The sequence below is a fragment of the Neolamprologus multifasciatus genome, chromosome 16 (assembly GCF_963576455.1).
Source record: "Neolamprologus multifasciatus chromosome 16, fNeoMul1.2, whole genome shotgun sequence".
In the NCBI taxonomy this organism is placed as follows: domain Eukaryota; kingdom Metazoa; phylum Chordata; class Actinopteri; order Cichliformes; family Cichlidae; genus Neolamprologus; species Neolamprologus multifasciatus.
Window position 1 is genome coordinate 6,843,173 of NC_140454.1, and position 18,912 is coordinate 6,862,084.

The 18,912-nt window shown below is 40.2% G+C and overlaps 1 protein-coding gene across 1 annotated transcript; it reads right to left on the reverse strand.

Annotated features, from left to right (window-relative positions):
- Positions 1-5,805: 5,805 nt before the first annotated feature.
- Positions 5,806-6,924, reverse strand: LOC146500141 (olfactory receptor 5M5-like). The gene has a single exon (XM_085136645.1). The coding sequence runs from the start codon at positions 6,733-6,735 to the stop codon at positions 5,806-5,808; it is 930 nt and encodes a 309-aa protein (XP_084992771.1). The 5' UTR covers positions 6,736-6,924.
- Between the last annotated feature and the right edge of the window lie 11,988 nt (positions 6,925-18,912).

The window sequence follows — 18,912 nt, forward strand, 5'->3', positions numbered from 1 at the left end:
AGACTTAAAACTGAAACATTATCTGATGAGGGTATTTCCAAGCTTTGTGAGGCGGTCAAGGGATCCAGATATGTGTAACAGGTGAGCAATCAGCTGAGTCTTCATCACATGTACTGTGTGACATTAGTGATGGTAAGATATTCAAGTAGTTTTTTTTTTTCTTACCAAAAACCATTATGTTTCAAACTACTGCTATACCAAGATGCCTTTGAAGTTGTTAATCCTTTAGGTTATGGAAATAAATAGATAAAACTTTAGTCAAAGGAACCATGTTTTGCATGCTGTAGATAATTTGGGCTTACATTGCACTGGTGGCTTCTGCTTTAGTCGTACACATCATTTCTGTAGATACTGTTTAATGACGCAATCTGTTTTTCAGGGTGGTGATCCAAATCAGTGGCTGTTGCCTCTCATAATTGGTGACAGAGTGGAAGATGGAACAGATGAATCGCGCATGTGCGAAGCCACTGTTGGCATGTGATGCGCAGCAGCAGAAGAAAAGGACCTGTGAGGCTCAGTAACAGATATTTTATTAGAAAACTACAGACATTTTGCATCGAAAAATATATATTTTTTCCCAATGCATCATGATAACTTTATTTCAGTTTGTTTCTTTTCATCAACAAATAAAGGAGGTTACATACAGTGGGGCAAAAAAGTATTTAGTCAGCCACCGATTGTGCAAGTTCCCCCACTTAAAATGATGACAGAGGTCAGTAATTTGCACCAGAGGTACACTTCAACTGTGAGAGACAGAATGTGAAAAAAAAAATCCATGAATTCACATGGTAGGATTTGTAAAGAATTTATTCGTAAATCAGGGTGGAAAATAAGTATTTGGTCAATAACAAAATACAACTCAATACTTTGTAACATAACCTTTGTTGGCAATAACAGAGGTCAAACGTTTACTATAGGTCTTTACCAGGTTTGCACACACAGTAGCTGGTATTTTGGCCCATTCCTCCATGCAGATCTTCTCAAGAGCAGTGATGTTTTGGGGCTGTCGCCGAGCAACACGGACTTTCAACTCCCGCCACAGATTTTCTATGGGGTTGAGGTCTGGAGACTGGCTAGGCCACTCCAGAACTTTCAAATGCTTCTTACGGAGCCACTCCTTTGTTGTCCGGGCGGTGTGTTTTGGATCATTGTCATGTTGGAAGACCCAGCCTCGTTTCATCTTCAAAGTTCTCACTGATGGAAGGAGGTTTTGGCTCAAAATCTCACGATATTTGGCCCCATTCATTCTGTCCTTAACACGATTCAGTCGTCCTGTCCCCTTGGCAGAAAAACAGCCCCATAGCATGATGTTTCCACCCCCATGCTTCACAGTAGGTATGGTGTTCTTGGGATGCAACTCAGTATTCTTCTTCCTCCAAACACGACGAGTTGAGTTTATACCAAAAAGTTCTACTTTGGTTTCATCTGACCACATGACATTCTCCCAATCCTCTGCTGTATCATCCATGTGCTCTCTGGCAAACTTCAGACGGGCCTGGACATGCACTGGCTTCAGCAGCGGAACACGTCTGGCACTGCGGGATTTGATTCCCTGCCGTTGTAGTGTGTTACTGATGGTGACCTTTGTTACTTTGGTCCCAGCTCTCTGCAGGTCATTCACCAGGTCCCCCCGTGTGGTTCTGGGATCTTTGCTCACCGTTCTCATGATCATTTTGACCCCACGGGATGAGATCTTGCGTGGAGCCCCAGATCGAGGGAGATTATCAGTGGTCTTCCATTTTCTGATGATTGCTCCCACAGTTGATTTTTTCACACCAAGCTGCTTGCCTATTGTAGATTCACTCTTCCCAGTCTGGTGCAGGTCTACAATTCTTTTCCTGGTGTCCTTCGAAAGCTCTTTGGTCTTGGCCATGGCGGAGTTTGGAGTCTGACTGGTTGAGGCTGTGGACAGGTGTCTTTTATACAGATGATGAGGTCAAACAGGTGCCATTCATACAGGTAACGAGTGGGGGACAGAAAAGCTTCTTACAGAAGACGTTACAGGTCTGTGAGAGCCAGGGATTTTCCTTGTTTGAGGTGACCAAATACTTATTTTCCACCCTGATTTACGAATAAATTCTTTACAAATCCTACCATGTGAATTCATGGATTTTTTTTCACATTCTGTCTCTCACAGTTGAAGTGTACCTCTGGTGCAAATTACTGACCTCTGTCATCAGTTTAAGTGGGGGAACTTGCACAATCGGTGGCTGACTAAATACTTTTTTGCCCCACTGTATAAGCTACTTTTTTTATTGCTCAAAACTTGTCTAAACACAAACTGCACTTGTTGGTCCACTGTGATGTATGTTGCTGAAGAAAACAAATTGCTGTTATTTTTAGGTTGTACAGTCCTGATCAAAAGTTTTAGACCATTTGAAAAATGGCAAAAAAATCATATTTTGCATGGTTGGATCTTAACAAGGTTCCAAGTAGAGCGTCAACATGCAACGAGAAGAAATAGGAGTGAGGCAAAACATTTTTTGAGCATGCAATTTATTAAAAACAACGCTTAAACTGAAACAGGCTGTTTTACAGCTGATCGAAAGTTTAGGACCACACCTCCAAAAAACATGGGTAAACCCCCAAAACAGAAAGTTCCAAACTTGAACTCAGTAATTAATTGGTCCGCTGTTCTTGTTGATCACTTCATGCAAGCGTTTCCATGAGGCGAGTGGGAACATTTCTGCAAGTGGTGAAGACGGCCACACAAAGGGCGTCTACTGTCTGGAACTGTTGTCCAATCTCAGTTGGATTTAGATCAGGGTAAGATGCAGGATGATCCAAAAGAGTGATATTATTTTCCTGGAAGAAGTCCCTTGTCCTATTGGCATTGTGTACTGTAGCGTTGTCCTGTTGAAAAACCCAGTCATTACCACACAGATGAGGGCCCTCAGTCATTGATTAATCCAAATTGCCCATAGGTGTAAATGTGAGTGCGAATGGTTGTCTGTCCCTGTGTGTTAGCCCTGTGACAGACTGGCAACTTGTCCAGGGTGTAGCCCGCCTCTCGCCCTATGAAAGCTGGGATAGGCTCCAGCGCCGCGACCCTGAAAAAGGATAATTGGAAGCAAATGGATGGGTGGATGTTAACTGTTTAATTTAATCATTGTCTCTACTGGTTTTTATTAATGTTTCTAGCAAATTATGACAAAAAGTCAAAAAATGTAAGTTTTATGCCAGTAAGCCCTATTATGTTTATTACCTCATTTGTTGGACCTTAATTGTTTTAGACGACATTCTGGCTGCAACAGCTGCCAATAATTTCGTGTAAATATGAACTTTTGAATAAAAAGGCATGTCTTGTATTATACAGCTCTTCTGTGCTTTGTCAATAGGAGATGGTAAACAAGCTTATTAAAAATGTATTTTAACTGGTTTACTTTATATTAGTTTTTTATTTTAATGTAATAATTGTACAAAAACCAAAGTTCACTGTGAATTTTACATTTATCAACAAGTATACCGTTATGTATTCTGCATTATCACTATATTTTCCACAGTGAAATTCTGGCAACCACAGCTGCCAGTATTTTACCGTAATATTCAACTTTTTAATATTTATTTTATACAGTTTCACTGTATTTTACAATGCAAAACTGTAATCAGGTTAATGGAGTGTTTGTTGCTTTTACATGAGTTACCATGAACAGGTTTATGATTCTTTATTGTGAATTTTACATTTATCAACAAAGTATACCGTTATATATTCTACATTATCACTATATTTTCCACAGTGAAATTCTGGCAACCACAGCTCACTATATTTAACAAAGTAAGACTGTAATCAGGTTAATGGAATGTCTGTTGTTTTCACATGAATTTATGTTTAAATTCAGTCATTCAATGTAAAAACAATTATTATTACTTACTGTGAAATTTAAGGTTACCAAAATAGGATACTGTTTTGTGTTCTACATTTACAATTTATTTTTCACGGTGAAATTCCGGCAACCACAGCTGCCAGTAATTCACTGTAAATTCTACAATATTTTTTTTACAGTGCACCCGCCCCCCCCAATAAAAATATAGGGTTAATGGGGGGGGGGGGGGGTGTGTGTCTAATAAGCCTGTATCTTATTGTGAATAAAATATGGAGCTATTAGGCTTGCAAATCATTGCATTCTGTTTTATTTACACTGCCTTGTAATTATTTTCATTTTGCACGAATGCTTGTGAATCTCCACAATATTTTTATAGTGGACAAAAAATTACTTGCTGCTGCTGCGGAGTCAGGGCGGTCTGCTTCTCTCCACCCCAGGGAAGAGGGTAACACTACCTGAGTCTGGGTGCAGTTTCCCCCTCTAGGGGCAAGGGTACCTAGACCCGGGGCTTAGAGTACGCTTGGGGAGTGTGATTGTGTGTACAGTGTCTCTTTATGTCTGTCTCCACGTTGGGTGAGTGCTGAGTAATCGCATATGAGAGCATGAGGGTGGGAATGGATGTTTGTATCTGTGTGTGCCTGTTTGTCTGTGTCTATATGTCAGGTTGGGTATCAGACGCCACCTCTCTAGGGACATCTCAGGCCCTCCACGGTATGGAGACCTATCTCCCCCCACCACTCCCCCTGCCAGTGGCAGACGCCCTCAGACATTGGTGAATATTGGGGGTGCCCTCGGCCTCTGGGCCTGGGGCTCGGTGACTCTGGCACAGCTGGCTGCCGGCGGAGCTCACGGGCACATCACTGCAAGTTTTAAAATACAAGCGCGCTCATGCTCACAGGTGTACACACGGGTGCTCACAGATACAAACTACACCTTTTTTGGCTCCTACCTCAAAGCACACTGTGTGCGCTGTCGATCCCACGTGCTGCACAATAATATTCAATATTTAGTATTTACTGTTATATTCACATAGATTATCGCGATGATGCTGTTTATTATATTGCTCTCTTTTTTTGTTGCTTGTTTTGTTTTTTTTCTTTCTCAACAGGTGATCCAGGTGATTGATATATGTATTTTTTGTCTGTTTGTTTTGTTGGTTTTTGTTTTTTGCCCTTTATCGCCGTTCCTCTTCCCCGCTGTTTTTCTTTCCCTACCTCTCTTTCTTTCTCCCTTTTATATATATATAAAAAAAATGAAACATTCAAGACAATAAAAGTAGACAAAATAAATGAAAAAGGGAAAAGAAAATCAAAACACTCGGCACTATAAAAGACCCACAAACACATTTTCTAAACACTAAAACCAAATTATTTATTCTGCTAACAGTTTGGTTTCTGTCTTAAGATTTTCAGCTCTTCAGGTTTCATAGAGGTACAAACTCTTTGTAATTAACTTTAATCAATGAAATTAAAATGACCAAACAATAAGTAAGATGAGCATTTATTTATCAAGTTATCATTTTCTCACTTTTGTGTATCACTCTGCTGATTTTGTATGCAAAGGACAACAAGGAAAAAAGTTAAAGTGGGCTTGTTTCGCAAAATAAAATTTAAATTTAAAAGCACTTGTTCACAAATTATGAAAATAAATATGATATGTAAAGTACATTATGGCATAAAGATTAAATGTGACCTCTATATTAAGATAACTCAATGATAAAGGGTGGTACATGCAGGGTATGGCTTTGTTTTTTTGCATAAGTTTTCTCAAATCACACACACTTACTCTAAACCTCTTTTTTCATGTAATTTAAGTCAAGTCAGAATCTTAAACTAAGCTATAAACAGTGGACTTACAAAGGCTGTTACCAGTGTCATGTAATACTAAACAGTGGTCTATTTACAATTTAAGAAAAATGTTTTAATAAAGCCCCCACAGCTTCTGCTTATCACCAGTAACTGATAAGGATTAAAAGAAAAAGTCAACATCTTTTGATATGAAGTGTAACAAGAATTCTGTTACGGATCTTTGATAGTTTGAATCCATAAAGTAAAGGATTCATAACTGGAGGAATAAAGAGAACAGCTATAGCAACAAAGTTTTGAAAACTTTGAGGTACATCATTTGATGCAAATCGCATGTGCATCAAATCAGAAATCACAATTACAAAAAAAGTAACCAAAGAGATCAAATGGGGCACACATGTCTGCATAAACTTTGCCTTGTCCTTTTTTGATTGCACACATGATTTAACAAGATAGATGTAAGTCCAAACAATAAAAATCCAGTGAAATATGTAAATTGAAAGCGTAGTATATGCAAAGGCACTATTGACAAGAGTGTCCATGCCAGGGCAGGCAACTTTAACAATCAGCCAATTAACACAGAAAAGTCTCTGAATGTCTGTACCACAGAATATCAGCCTGTCTGTCAGCATAATGTTAATGGAGAAAATGCAGAAAGGTGTTAACCAAGAGAAGCATACTAGTTTGGAGAGCTTCTTCTTTGTCATGACAGAGTGGTATTGAAGTGGTTGGCATATGGCCAAATACCTGTCATAAGCCATGACTGCAAGAATAGATGTGTCACTGCAAACAAAAGAGTACATTACAAATGCCTGACAAAGACATTCACTATAAGAGATGACCTGTGAAGATGAAAGGAGGTCAATGAGGAACTTGGGGTAGAAACCTGTGCTTCCATAAAGCCCATTAATGCAACACACACATACTAAAATATACATAGGTTCATGTAAGCTTTCATCTAAGACAATAATAATGATGACTGTGACATTAAGAAATACAATTGCAAAGTAACACACTAGAGTGGCAGAAAAGAGAGCAGCTCTGTAATTAGCTGTCTCATTGAATGCTAACAGATTAAAAATTCTCACTGTAGAAACATTATCCATAATGTGAATTAAAAACTCTGCTTCTTAACTTGCCACAATGTAATACTATTCCGAGCTACCACCTAAAAAGTTAAAGTGGATCATTTGTCGTGTGTTGCGGCTGCATTCCTGAAACTATGTCTCCTTTCAGAACCACATATTAATATCCTAGCTGACACACTGGGGATTCTGATCATATGCTTGTTTGTAGACTGCTTCTCTCACCCACTCACCATGTCTTTTATCCTGTCTTCCTTCTCTCACCCCAACCGGTCGCAGCAGATGGCCGCCCCTCCCTGAGCCTAGTTCTGCCGGAGGTTTCTTCCTGTTAAAAGGGAGTTTTTCCTTCCCACTGTCGCCAAAGTGCTTGCTCATAGGGGGTCATATGATTGTTGGGTTTTTCTCTGTATCTATGAAGCGCCTTGAGGCGACTTTTTTTGTGATTTGGCGCTATATAAATAAAATTGAATTGAATAGATTGCTGCATTTCTCACCCTATCTCTAAGGGAGAGGCCAGCCACACTTCAGAGAAAGCTCATTCCCACTGCTTATATCCGCAATCTTGTTCTTTTGGTCATTTTCCCAAAATTTGTGACCATAGGTGAGGGTAGGGATTTAGATCAACTGGTAAATTGAGCACTTTGCTTTTACGCTTCGCTTTCTCTTCACCACGATGGACCAGCAGAGCATTACTGCAACCGAAGCACCAAACCATCTGTCAATCTCCCGATCCCTTCGACCCTCTGTTGTGAACAAGACCCCGAGATACTTAAACTCCTCTACTTGGGGCAGCAACTCAGCACTGACCCAGACTGGGCTTTCCAACCTTTTCTGGCTGAGTACCATGGCCTCAGACTTGGACATGCTGATTCTCATTCACACTACTTCACACTTGGTTGCAAATCGCTCCAGTGGAAGCTGAAGGCCACCACCTAAAGCCAGCAGAACCACATCATATGTAAATAGAAGTAACAAGGTTCTGAGACCACCCAAGCGGAAGCCTTTCACCACTTGGTTACGCCTAGAAATTCCATCCATAAAAATTATGAACAGTATCTGTTAATTCCTCCTGTAGAGTGATGGGCCTACAGGAGGAATTAACATTTTATTATTTATTATATTAGAATTCTTCCATGGTGTCGTTTACGTTTTCTTCTTTTTGAGATTATGGTTTATACAGTATTCTAAAATGTAGTTCATCTCCCTGGTTTTGGTTCTTGTTTTGTTTAGTATTTGTCGCAGTCCTGGAACGTTCACCCAGTGTCGGTGTTTCCTGGCTTTATTGATATCCTTGTGTTTAGTTTTAGTCATGGTGGTGTGCTGTGCCTCCACTGTGTCCCTGTTGCTTATGTAGTCTCTCTCTTGTGCATGTTGAGTTCTGTTTCTGTGTTAATTGATCTGTTTCCCTGTTGTGTCTCTCGGTCCCCCCTGTTCTTTGTATTTAGTCATTCCAAATCTTAGAGTGTGTCTTGGTTCCTGTTTTATTTTCATAGTCTTTTGTCCTGTGTTCACTGTATTTAGTTTAACTTCTTCCCTATGTTGTCTGGTCTGATTAGTCCCAACTGTGTTCCTGCCTGTCTCCCATCCCTTTGTTATCCTGCATGTGTATTTAAGTCTTCGGTCTCCCTCTGTTCATTGTTGCATTCTCCCTGTTAGCTGTATTTTCTGCCAAGGGCATCCCACCCCCCGAAGGGGCCCGAATGAGCCCCAGGCTCCAGGCCCTGACAAGCAGCCACCAGGAGTGAGCCAGTGCGTACCTGGACGCCCATCCCCAGACATCAAGAACCACCAATGCACCGATGACTGAGGGTGTCTGCAAGTGGCAGGGGGAGTGGTGGGGGGAGATAGGCCTCCATACCATGGAGGGCCTGAGATGTCCCTAGAGAGGTGGCATCTGATACCCGACCTGGCACACACAGATACAAACATCCATTCCCACCCTCATGCTCTCATATGCAATTACTCAGCACTCACCCAACGTGGAGACAGACATAAATAGACACTGTACACACAATCACACTCCCCAAGCATACTTTATACCCCAGGTCTAGGTACCCTTGCCCCTAGAGGGGGAAACTGCACCCAGACCCAGGTAGTGTTATCCTCTTCCCTGGGGTGGAGAGAAACAGACCGCCCCGACTCCGCAGCAGCAGGGAGGCCAATAAAGCTGCCGCTTTCAGTTACGTTTTTTTGTCCGAGACTTGAATTTGGGTCCAACCCCTGCCTGTCACACAGCTCACCATAATACATGGCTGTTTTAAGGGAGTCCAGCAAAATAATAATTTTACTATACAGTATAAACCACATGTGTTTATTTACGATAAAACTACAGTGAAATTACTGCAATTTCCTGAGAATACTGGATCCGGATTCACATTTTAAAATCTCTTTGGGCATACATGAAGTGGTCAAGACTCGTTCAGACTTTTTTGACTATCATAATGATGTGACAAAACTCACATCTTCTCCCCTGATACTTTCTGGTTAAGTTAACATAATATTTTTCAGTTTTACTGATCTTTACTACGAGGTTACCCTACCAGCACCAGCCCTCTAGAAAGGAACTGCAAGGTTCTTGACACTGAAAGTCATAAAGAACATGAAACGCTGAATGTAATTTATACACAACCTGTAAGAAGAGTGATTTATTAATTCTGAAAGAGATGTTGGCTGTAGACCTGTGGAAAGTCTACATTTAAAATATAAGATTCACTCTCTTCTGACAATCAGAAACATTTATTTGACTCCTTAAACTTTTGGTGCATTTGCATCATTACTTGTTTTATGAAAGAGAAAACTACTATTATAAACAGTATGTTTATTGTTGTTGTTGAAGAGCTCTTATTTGTGAGAGTTAATACCAAGCTGCATTTTAATTGATCTCTAGAGGCAAAAGACATAATGACCTGTTGACCACCACAAATTCTCTGTTATAAAAACCCAAAGGTATACTGAGTGGTTGTTATGAAATAACACATTAGGTCAGTGCCACTGGATCCCTGTAATTACAGAGGTAAATGGGAGAACATCCCATGAGCTCACTGTTGCCACTGGGTCATAATTAGAGGTTTAGAGACTGGCTGTAGTCAGGCCACTTGAGACTGGCTGTAGTCAGGCCACTCCTCTGAGGCCTGGCCTGTTGTTTTCCACAGTGCAAGTGAGATGGATGCAAAGGCACAGTATAGGTCATTAATGACTCATTAAGGTATGCTTACATCACCAGGGGGCAGCTTTGTGTAGCTAAATGTTAGGGTCATGAATTTGCCTTAAGGGGCCATGTTGATATTATGAAGTAAATTGCATCATACAGTTTGAAGTAACTTTTTTCATTCTTCTAAGGCATATGCGAGTGCGCATGTACACACACACACACACACACACACACACACACACACACACACACACCAGAATGAATGAAAATATGAATACTTTGATTTCCTAAATGTCACAGTTGTACAGTAATAACTCCGATAGTGGTATCAGTTCATCAGTGGCAAACGGGGAAAGGAGAAGAAAGCAGTTGCGAAACAAATACATCAAAAGAGTATTGATTATTAATCGCAAAGCTCTGAGAGCTTGGTAATATTCTACTTTGCTATGCATGTGTTTGAGGAGCTTTTACAGGCAAAAAGTGCAGCTTTACCTAATTTTACTCATTTTATATTAAGATTTGAAAATCTAGTTGGTATTGATATGGTGAGTAACCTTCAGTATTAGTAATAAATCACACAGCAATAGCACATTCATGTAGTTGTAAAAAGCATGATAATATATTAAGTAATCCAAAGTATTCAGAATACGTTACTCTCGTTGAGTAACGTAACGGAAAACGTTACAAAATGCATTTTGGGGCATGTATTCTGTAATCTGTAGTGGAATACATTTTTAAAGTAACCTTCCCAACACTGTCTGCTGGTGATCAAATACCCTGCTGGGATAATAAGCTAGCCAAAAAAGGAAATAGAAGCCACTGACATCAAGACAAGAAAGCTCCTTCTCCTGATTTAATGGCCACAACTCATAGCTGCTTATTGAATACCTCAGGGAGCAGAAACCCAAGAAAGAAGAGGAGCAAGGAGAAGGACCATCATTGACGGACATGCCCCTGCATGTTATGTATCTATTCATCTTCCTCACCAATGCAAGATCCTTCACAAAGAAAATGGAGGAGCTACAATCACAACCTATAAACTATACAAACTATAACAGATTTGTCTATGAGTGTCGTTTACTGATTGTAACTGAATCCTGGCTCCATCAAAACATCCCAAATGCCTCAAGGGACTTACTGGGCCGCATCCTATTCTGCCAGGACCAGAGAAAGAATAACCTGAACCAGAAGCTGCTGCTGGCCTTCTACCACCCCTCAGTAGAGTGCGTGGTCTCCTACTGCCTGGGTGTTTGGTACAAAGGGGCCACTACTGAGAACAGGAAGGCTGTCCAGAGGGTAATTACACTGCAAAAACAGTTGTCCCACGTTATAGCGAGGGACAACTGTACACCCTTTAATGGAAACCGTATTCCCTGATAATGTGCAAGATAATGTTCCCTGCCTTAAAGCAAAAATGGTTCAGGAATGGTTTGAGGAGCACAATAATGAGTTTGAGATGTTGCCTTGGCCTCTAAATCTCCCATATCTCAATTCAGTTTAGCATCTGTGAGATGTGCTGGACAAAAAAGTCCACTTCATAGAAGCAACATAATGGTAGCATGATAATTTTATGCCTGACATAACTCCTATAAAAAATACTGCTGCATTACATGCCCCATTATTGTAAATGGATGGATGGATAAACTAAAGGGTTAGAAATGTTAAGCCTCTCAGATTTTACATATTTATAGGATCAATATGTAAAATCTGATTATTACTTTTCATGATCTGCTAATCTGTTTTTTTATTATCAAATGTGTATTTGACACACACTACAATAGTTGTAATGCCAGCATATGTATCTTATCTTTAATTTACAGTACTTGGTGAATTAATGGTGGATTTATTTGTGTATGTAGCAAGAGGCATGTTGCACACCACAGCATTTATAACCTAAGCTGTATTTGTTAAAGGGAAATATTATCATGTCATATAATCTCAGTTAAGCCTCACAGTAAAATGTGCCTTTTTACATGCCCTATTTTCTACTGCAACTGATAGCAGCAAGAAAAAACAATATAGTCAGTAAGTAATTTGAAAACGAAAAAATCTAAATAATAATTTCTCAAATAAAGTTGTATTAAATCCTGAATCTGATTTAGTTGATCCAAACTACAGCAATGAAGTCCTTTTGTTTCACCATACAGAGAAAACCTGGCCTCAGTTCCAAAGGACCTGACATATGTTTGCCTGAAGTTTTTTTATTTCATTTTGTTTAACATAGCTTTCTGGCCACCCAGCATTATATATAGAAATATAGACTTTTTAATCCCACACTAGGGAAATTTACTTCTAACAGCAGTAAAAGGGGCAGGAAGAAAAGGTTGAATTACAGATATACTAGAAAACAATATAATAGAAAAAAAAGAATAAGAAACATAAAAAAGACCAAGTACTATACTATGTACAGATGGTTACTTTATACAATAAAATACTCCAAGATTCTCCTTATTTATATTTTTCTGTGTCCGTAACAGCCTACTGATAAAGGAGGTGCTCTGGGCCTCCACAGTCTCATGCATGGGCACCATCACCCACCTCCTCTATGAGATCTATGGGAGTGGTCAGGACAGAGGTGGCGCTCTTTACCAGTCTATCACTCTGTTTCCTGTCCCTCTCTGTGCTACCACCTCCAGGGCAGGTAACAAAATAAAAGGTAGCAGAAGCCTTCACAGTGTCATAAAAGGTCCTCAGCAATGTCCTGCATAGCCCAAAATACCTCAGCTTGCGTAGCAGATGGAACTTGTTAAGGTGAACACCCAGGAATTTGTATGTGTCGACCACATCAATATCCAAACTATGGATGTTCACTGGTGCGATGGATGGTGGTTGGTTGAATTCACACCAGATGATGAAGTTGGTGATGATCTTCTTATACTCTAGATCGTTCCCCTCAGACATCCATCAATGACTGTATCATCAGAGAATTTCTGGAGGTGGAAGTTAGGAAGGGAGAAAAAAAACATGACTCTCACAGTGCTTCCAGTACTCTCCAGGTGTGACAGTGATCTGTGCAGGAGGTACATGACTGCATCATTCACCCCAATACTAGGATAGTAAGTGACCAGCAGGGGATCCAGCAGTTTGCTCACCAGAGTTGTGAGATGTTTGAGAATTAACCTCTCCAGGTTCTTTCCATAAGACCTGGATTTGTAAGCAACCCCATGGTACAGACGCCCATGGTGAATCTTCTATCAGGAGAATATCAATAGTGACACTATTCAGACAGTTCTTTATATAAAACAGGAGAGTGGTTGTGTAGTTCTCTATGTTTTCTTGTGCAAAGAGATCACAGTAATACCCCTTTTCAATTAGTACATACTCGGATCAGCTCAAGGCAACTCAACTTGACTCAGCTTGTTTAAATTTAAATTGAGTACCAACGAGTGGGGTCATAAAAGCGATGTCGCCAAACGTCCCCTGACATCATTTATATGCAACACGAACGCCACAAGAAAAGAAGGAAGTCGAGGTGATGGTATACCTCGACTTCCAAACTGGATCTGCTGGGGATGAGTTGGAATCAAACAAATTCCAGCTCATTTGTTTGATTTCTGAGCATTCTGGCACTTATGATGTAAATACTGGGCAGTGGTTGTTTATGGAGAGACTTCTTTAGTCTGTTTGTATTCTGACTCTGTAGCCCTGCTTCTGTTTCCTTGTCTCTAATAATGTTGGTCACTTTCATAAGTTATGTCAGAGTTTGATCCACCATGTGATATAATTTAGAAAATATCTAATTAGCAATGGCTTTCAATAACCTGGATTTAAAAAACAACAACGAAAAAAACAACAACACTGCAGGACACTGTCAGTCATGGACTGATGTCCACAGCACCGGGACCTCAACATTACTGGTTTAGGATGCCCTTCAAGAAGCCTGGAGAACTATTCCTGAAGGCTATTTAAAGAAATTCAGTAAAATTTGCTCAAAAGAGTTCAAGCTGTGTTGAACACATATTAACTTTCAAGCTTGTTAGAATTGTATTCAGTATTTTTTGCCTTCAATTCATCATTCAACATAATCATTCTACAGCAAGTGATTCACTAACTGGATCTGCTGGGGATCAGCACCTCACTCTGTAACTGGCTACTAAATTTTCTGACAGGAAGACAGGAGACAGTACAGGTCGACAGCAACACCTCATGCACTAGAATGCTGAACACAGGGGCTCCCTCTGCATGTGTGTTGAGACCCTTGTTTTCACTCTAGTGACCCATGACTGCACACCATCACACAGCTCCAACCTATTCATCAAATTTGCAAGTGACACAGCTGTGGTAGGTCACATCATCAATGACGTGCAACAACAAGCTGTCCCTAAATGTGGAGAAGACTAAGGAAATCATCATAGACTTCAGGAAAACTCACACCCTGCACACCCCACTAACCATGAATGGTGCTGCTGTGGAGAGGGTTAGCGGCACAAAGTTCCTAGGTGTGCACATCTCAAAAGATCTCTCCTAGCCAAAAAACACAGCATCACTGGTTAGTAACACCCAGCAGCGACTCTACTTTCTCCACAAACTGAGGAGAGCAAGAACTTCCACCCCCATCATCAAAACCTTCTAAAGAGAGACAGCAGCAGAGAGGATCATGGGTGCTTCTCTGGAGCTCTACCATCGCCCTTTCAGTGAATCCCCCGACCCACTTGCACACGAACTCTTGCCCACAAGCACTCAGATTGTGTTGGACACTTTTGTTTATATAAGATTGTTTACATAATTTCTGCACCTTTTGGCAGAGGAGCTGGTCATTGTTGAAAAAGTTTTCTCTCCCATCTTTCCATTTTTGCAATTGTGGCATCTTGATAATCTAGTGGTTAGAAAAACAGACAATGTGCTCAGTTGAAGTCAGCAGCTCTCCACCTGCACTATACACAACACATGTAGAGCACTGCTTTTGAAGAAAGATGTTGAATCTTTTTAATTATTGTAGAAAAATAATTGATTTCTGTGCATTTGTTTTACAAATCCATTCAATTAAAGTCGATTACGTCGAATAAGCATTATGAGGCGGAGGGTGGGGGTGGTTCCCTTTTTTTTTGCTGGGTGTTGGCAACCCTATTAGTTAGGTTGTGTAATATTTCTGCTAAGTACTCTTTAAAATACCAGAATAGAGCGGATGGTGTAGGTTTAAGTTTATTAGACTGATCAGTATTGCTGAATAAAGAAATATTTTGGGTGCAGTGTATTTTTTAATAGCTTTAGTGTTTTGCTTTTTAAAACTTGAGTATGAACTTTCACAAAATGCAGCAAGATATAAAAAAAAACCCAAAACGTTTTATTGATTATAAAATACACTGTATCGTATTTATATTAGTATCGGCTGATATCCAAATTTATGATATCAGTATCGGACATAAAAAAAGTGGTATTGTGCCATCTCTGAAACCCGCCACCTCTCACTGAGGGCAACTCCAGACTGAGACAGAGTCCAGCTCCTCTCCAGGAGAATGGTTCCAGAGCCCAAGCCATGCGTTGAGGTGAGCTCAACTATATCTTATCAGTATCTCTCAGCCTCATGCACTAATTCAGGCTCCTTCCCCACCAGAGAAGTGACATTACATATCCCAGTTGCTATTCTTGGTAGCTGGGGATCGCTACGCCAGGGCATTGCAATACCAGTTTCAGAATTTAGTTTTTCAAAATATGTCTTAGTAAGTCTAACAAAACAATTCAGTTAGTTGATCACTGGTATTTGTTACACTATATCAAATTTTTGAGAAAGTTATCAAAGATTTTTGTGGTTTGCAAGTTTTGTTGCTGGACGGAATTTGACTGCACTGAGTCTTTTAGACTCAGATGCAAAGAGCGGCTCTTAGTTTTTTGTAATGTGAAGAACAGGGAAAAAGCTTTGTCCAGAGAGTGAAATTTCCACTGAGCTGTTGACACAATAAAACCCATGTAAGAAGTTCCAGGTACATCTTCCCTTTCAGTTGTTATCTGTCACTCTTGTGGTGTGGTCATGCAACAATAACAGTTTTTTTACTGGAGAAAATCTGTACAGCAGCATCCCAGACAACAACTTCTATATGTTCTGCCAGGTTCATGTGACCTCAGGGCCCACGCCACTGGCTGACAGATAAGTTGCTGTTATGAGTCTTTCACATTGTTCAATGCCACTAGTAGTCAGAAGGGAATAATATGAAATGGAAATCTCAAAGATAACCACGGTTCTTTGTAACTTCAGACATCTGTGACAAAGTTGAGTGGATTGTTGCTTTGCCATTCTTTTGTGGCAAAAGCCCACACTTTTCTGCTAACTTTTCCAAGTGTTCCCCTCTCCACAGTAAAAAATGTAAGAAATATAATTCTCCTAAAATGCATTAATTATTGTTTTCTTCCCACATTGCACTGTGGTTCACAATCTGATATTATATGAAGCTAAACTAGGAGAATACTGATTTTGCTATAGATCTACATTAAATTGTCTTATTGTGAACAATGAAATAAAATAATACTTTCATTATATAGTTACTCCTGCCTTTCAACTAATTCTTAATATTTTAAAATAAATCTATCCTCTTTTAATTTATTTTTGTTTGAGTCTTGTTTGATTATTAATTTTAAAAATCCCATAGATATATGCAATCACAAAAACCACATTTTAAGTTATCTATGTCAATATTTAACCTATTATGATAGACAAATAATATTTGTCTTTTCCGTTTTTATTATTTTTGTGGCCATACCAGCAAACACACTTTCTGTAAAATCAGTGAAGTTGTTTGCTATTGCATATCCTGTTCACATATGAGCTATATGGGCCAATATGGGCCTGTTCACTTAATCTTTAAGGTGCAATAAAAAAAACAAGATTTTTGTTTGACAAACTACAGCATTACAGGCAGCATTTTAAGTATTGTTGATGAAATTTTATTGTTCCATGTGTTTACTGAATGTTGCATACACATTGCATTATTTTTTTTCAAGTAGAAAGTGTGGTTAAGAAACATCAAAAGAATGTTCAACCATGTAAGTTTAATCCTACACCTTTGTAACAGTCTCTTGAAGTTGTTAACATAGTAGCTTAAAAAACACTGCACAAACCTGTTTGCCGCTTGTGCTCGTTTTATTTAACTATTCTTGTTTGCTAATTATATGGTTATAGTTAAACTGGAATCAGAGTTTCTAAAAACTGCACTTTTTGTCATGGTGAATTGGGTTAAAGGACTCAGGTGCGAGACTCCTTGCAGAGTGACAGTGAATTTATTCACAGTGAATAAATAAGTCAACAGTTTGAGTCTGTAATCATGAAGGGCAGTGCAGTGATACAGTGGCTTCTCCCCATGGTGAAAATGCAGTGACAATCCAAAACAGCTCCTTGTGCCCTCTCCTCCTCTGATCCCTGGATCCTGGAGGTGGATGAGAAAAACACACACACAGTAACGAAAATGTTCTCTCTCCTTCACAAACTAGGTATGCTAATTGCGACTACGCTACCCGGTTTAGCTCAACGTTCCAGCGTTGGTTGTGACTCGACCGCACCATTAAATAGGTCTGCTTCGGATTAGTAGTAACCGGCGAAGTGATTAAGCACAGGTGCGACAATTCCAGCTCAGGATACTCCCCCCGGGTCAGCTGCCATTCCGTGCCACGGCTTCCGGAAGTACACGTTCCCGTATACGAACACACATGCACCGGATGGAGAGGAGAACACCACAAAGTACACACAAGCACAACAAAAATTGGCAAGGCGACCGGTGAGGACCGTCTAGCCGTGACACTTTTTGTAATGATATTAGAGTTTGTAACATTTAATCCTCTCTCTCATCCAATGATATAAGATGAGAATTTCTAAACACCTCAAAACACTGCTCAGTTAATCAGAAGTAAACCAATTTATTCATTTATATTCTTTTTTTATAACTAATTTTTCTATTAATTGAAGATCAATAAGTCCCTGTACTGTGCTCTCTGGGTACTTTTCCTGTTTTGTTTTTTTTTGTTTATCTTACCAGTTTTTAGTTTTACCTCATATTGTGGAAGGATTATCTCAGCTGTTCTCCTAACTGAAATTTGGTCCGTTTACAGCATCTGCCATGTGATTGCATTTGCCCTAACCATCGGGAACCCTGGCGTTAACTTTAATCGAGTGGAAAAAGGTTAGCATTCATCCTCTAGCTTCACTGTGTTTATGTTATGCTAACATAGTTTTGTGCTAGCGATCACGTAGCACATCATTATATACCAGCTAGCCCAACTTCAGTAACCCAGCAAAAGTCACTGCTGTTTAGTCTTCTGTCTCCATTTATGTTGGAAGTGATAGCAGAGCTGTACGTGTAACGGAGCGAAGGTGATGTTTTTCACAGGGTTCATTTAAAGGAGGAAAACCTTCCTCCAAAACGGACAGAGCAGTGGAGCCGCCAAGGGAAAGCACACAAATTAAAACTGTATAATTAAAATATAATTTATTATATTTAAATAGTTAAAAATGTAAAATGAATTAAAACAACCCTGGCCAGGGGACAACACAATAAAAATCAATAAAATACAACATTAAAAGTCCAGTGGCGTCCGCCACGATATAAGAGTCACTAAGAATTAAAAATCCAGCGGAGCGGTGCAGGAGGGGAACCCGGCGGCGTCCTCACCTTTCTCTCCACGCTCTGCGCCCCGGTGCGCTAAAGGAGGGAGGCAGCGGCAGTTACTACTCTTTTAGGCAGCTTTCAATCATTAAAAGGGGAAAGTCAAGAGACTTACCCCGGGTGGGCAGAGCTCTCAACTCCACCTGCCGCTTCTTTGTAACTGCCACTCGGCACCGGCCCGTCTCGTCGCCTCCAATTCCCTGCAGACACGTTCTCTGGCCTCCTGTTGCTGCAGCAGTCGGACCGCTCACTCTGCGTCTCTGGTTGCCGGCGCTGTATCCTCCTCTCTGCTTGACGCTAAGCTCCACCAGCCTTATGTGTCACTGAGCACTCTGTAAATTACCACTGCCGTTCTGTCAGGTGTGTCAAATTAGTAAAAAGGGGGGAAAAGGGCGGAGTCTCTCCAGGACGAATTGACGGATGCAACCAAAATATGCAGCATAAATAAAAACACTC

Excerpts from the sequence above, each read along its gene's own strand:
- LOC146500141 (XM_085136645.1), bottom strand. The coding sequence starts at position 6,735 with ATGGATAATGTTTCTACAGTGAGAATTTTTAATCTGTTAGCATTCAAT.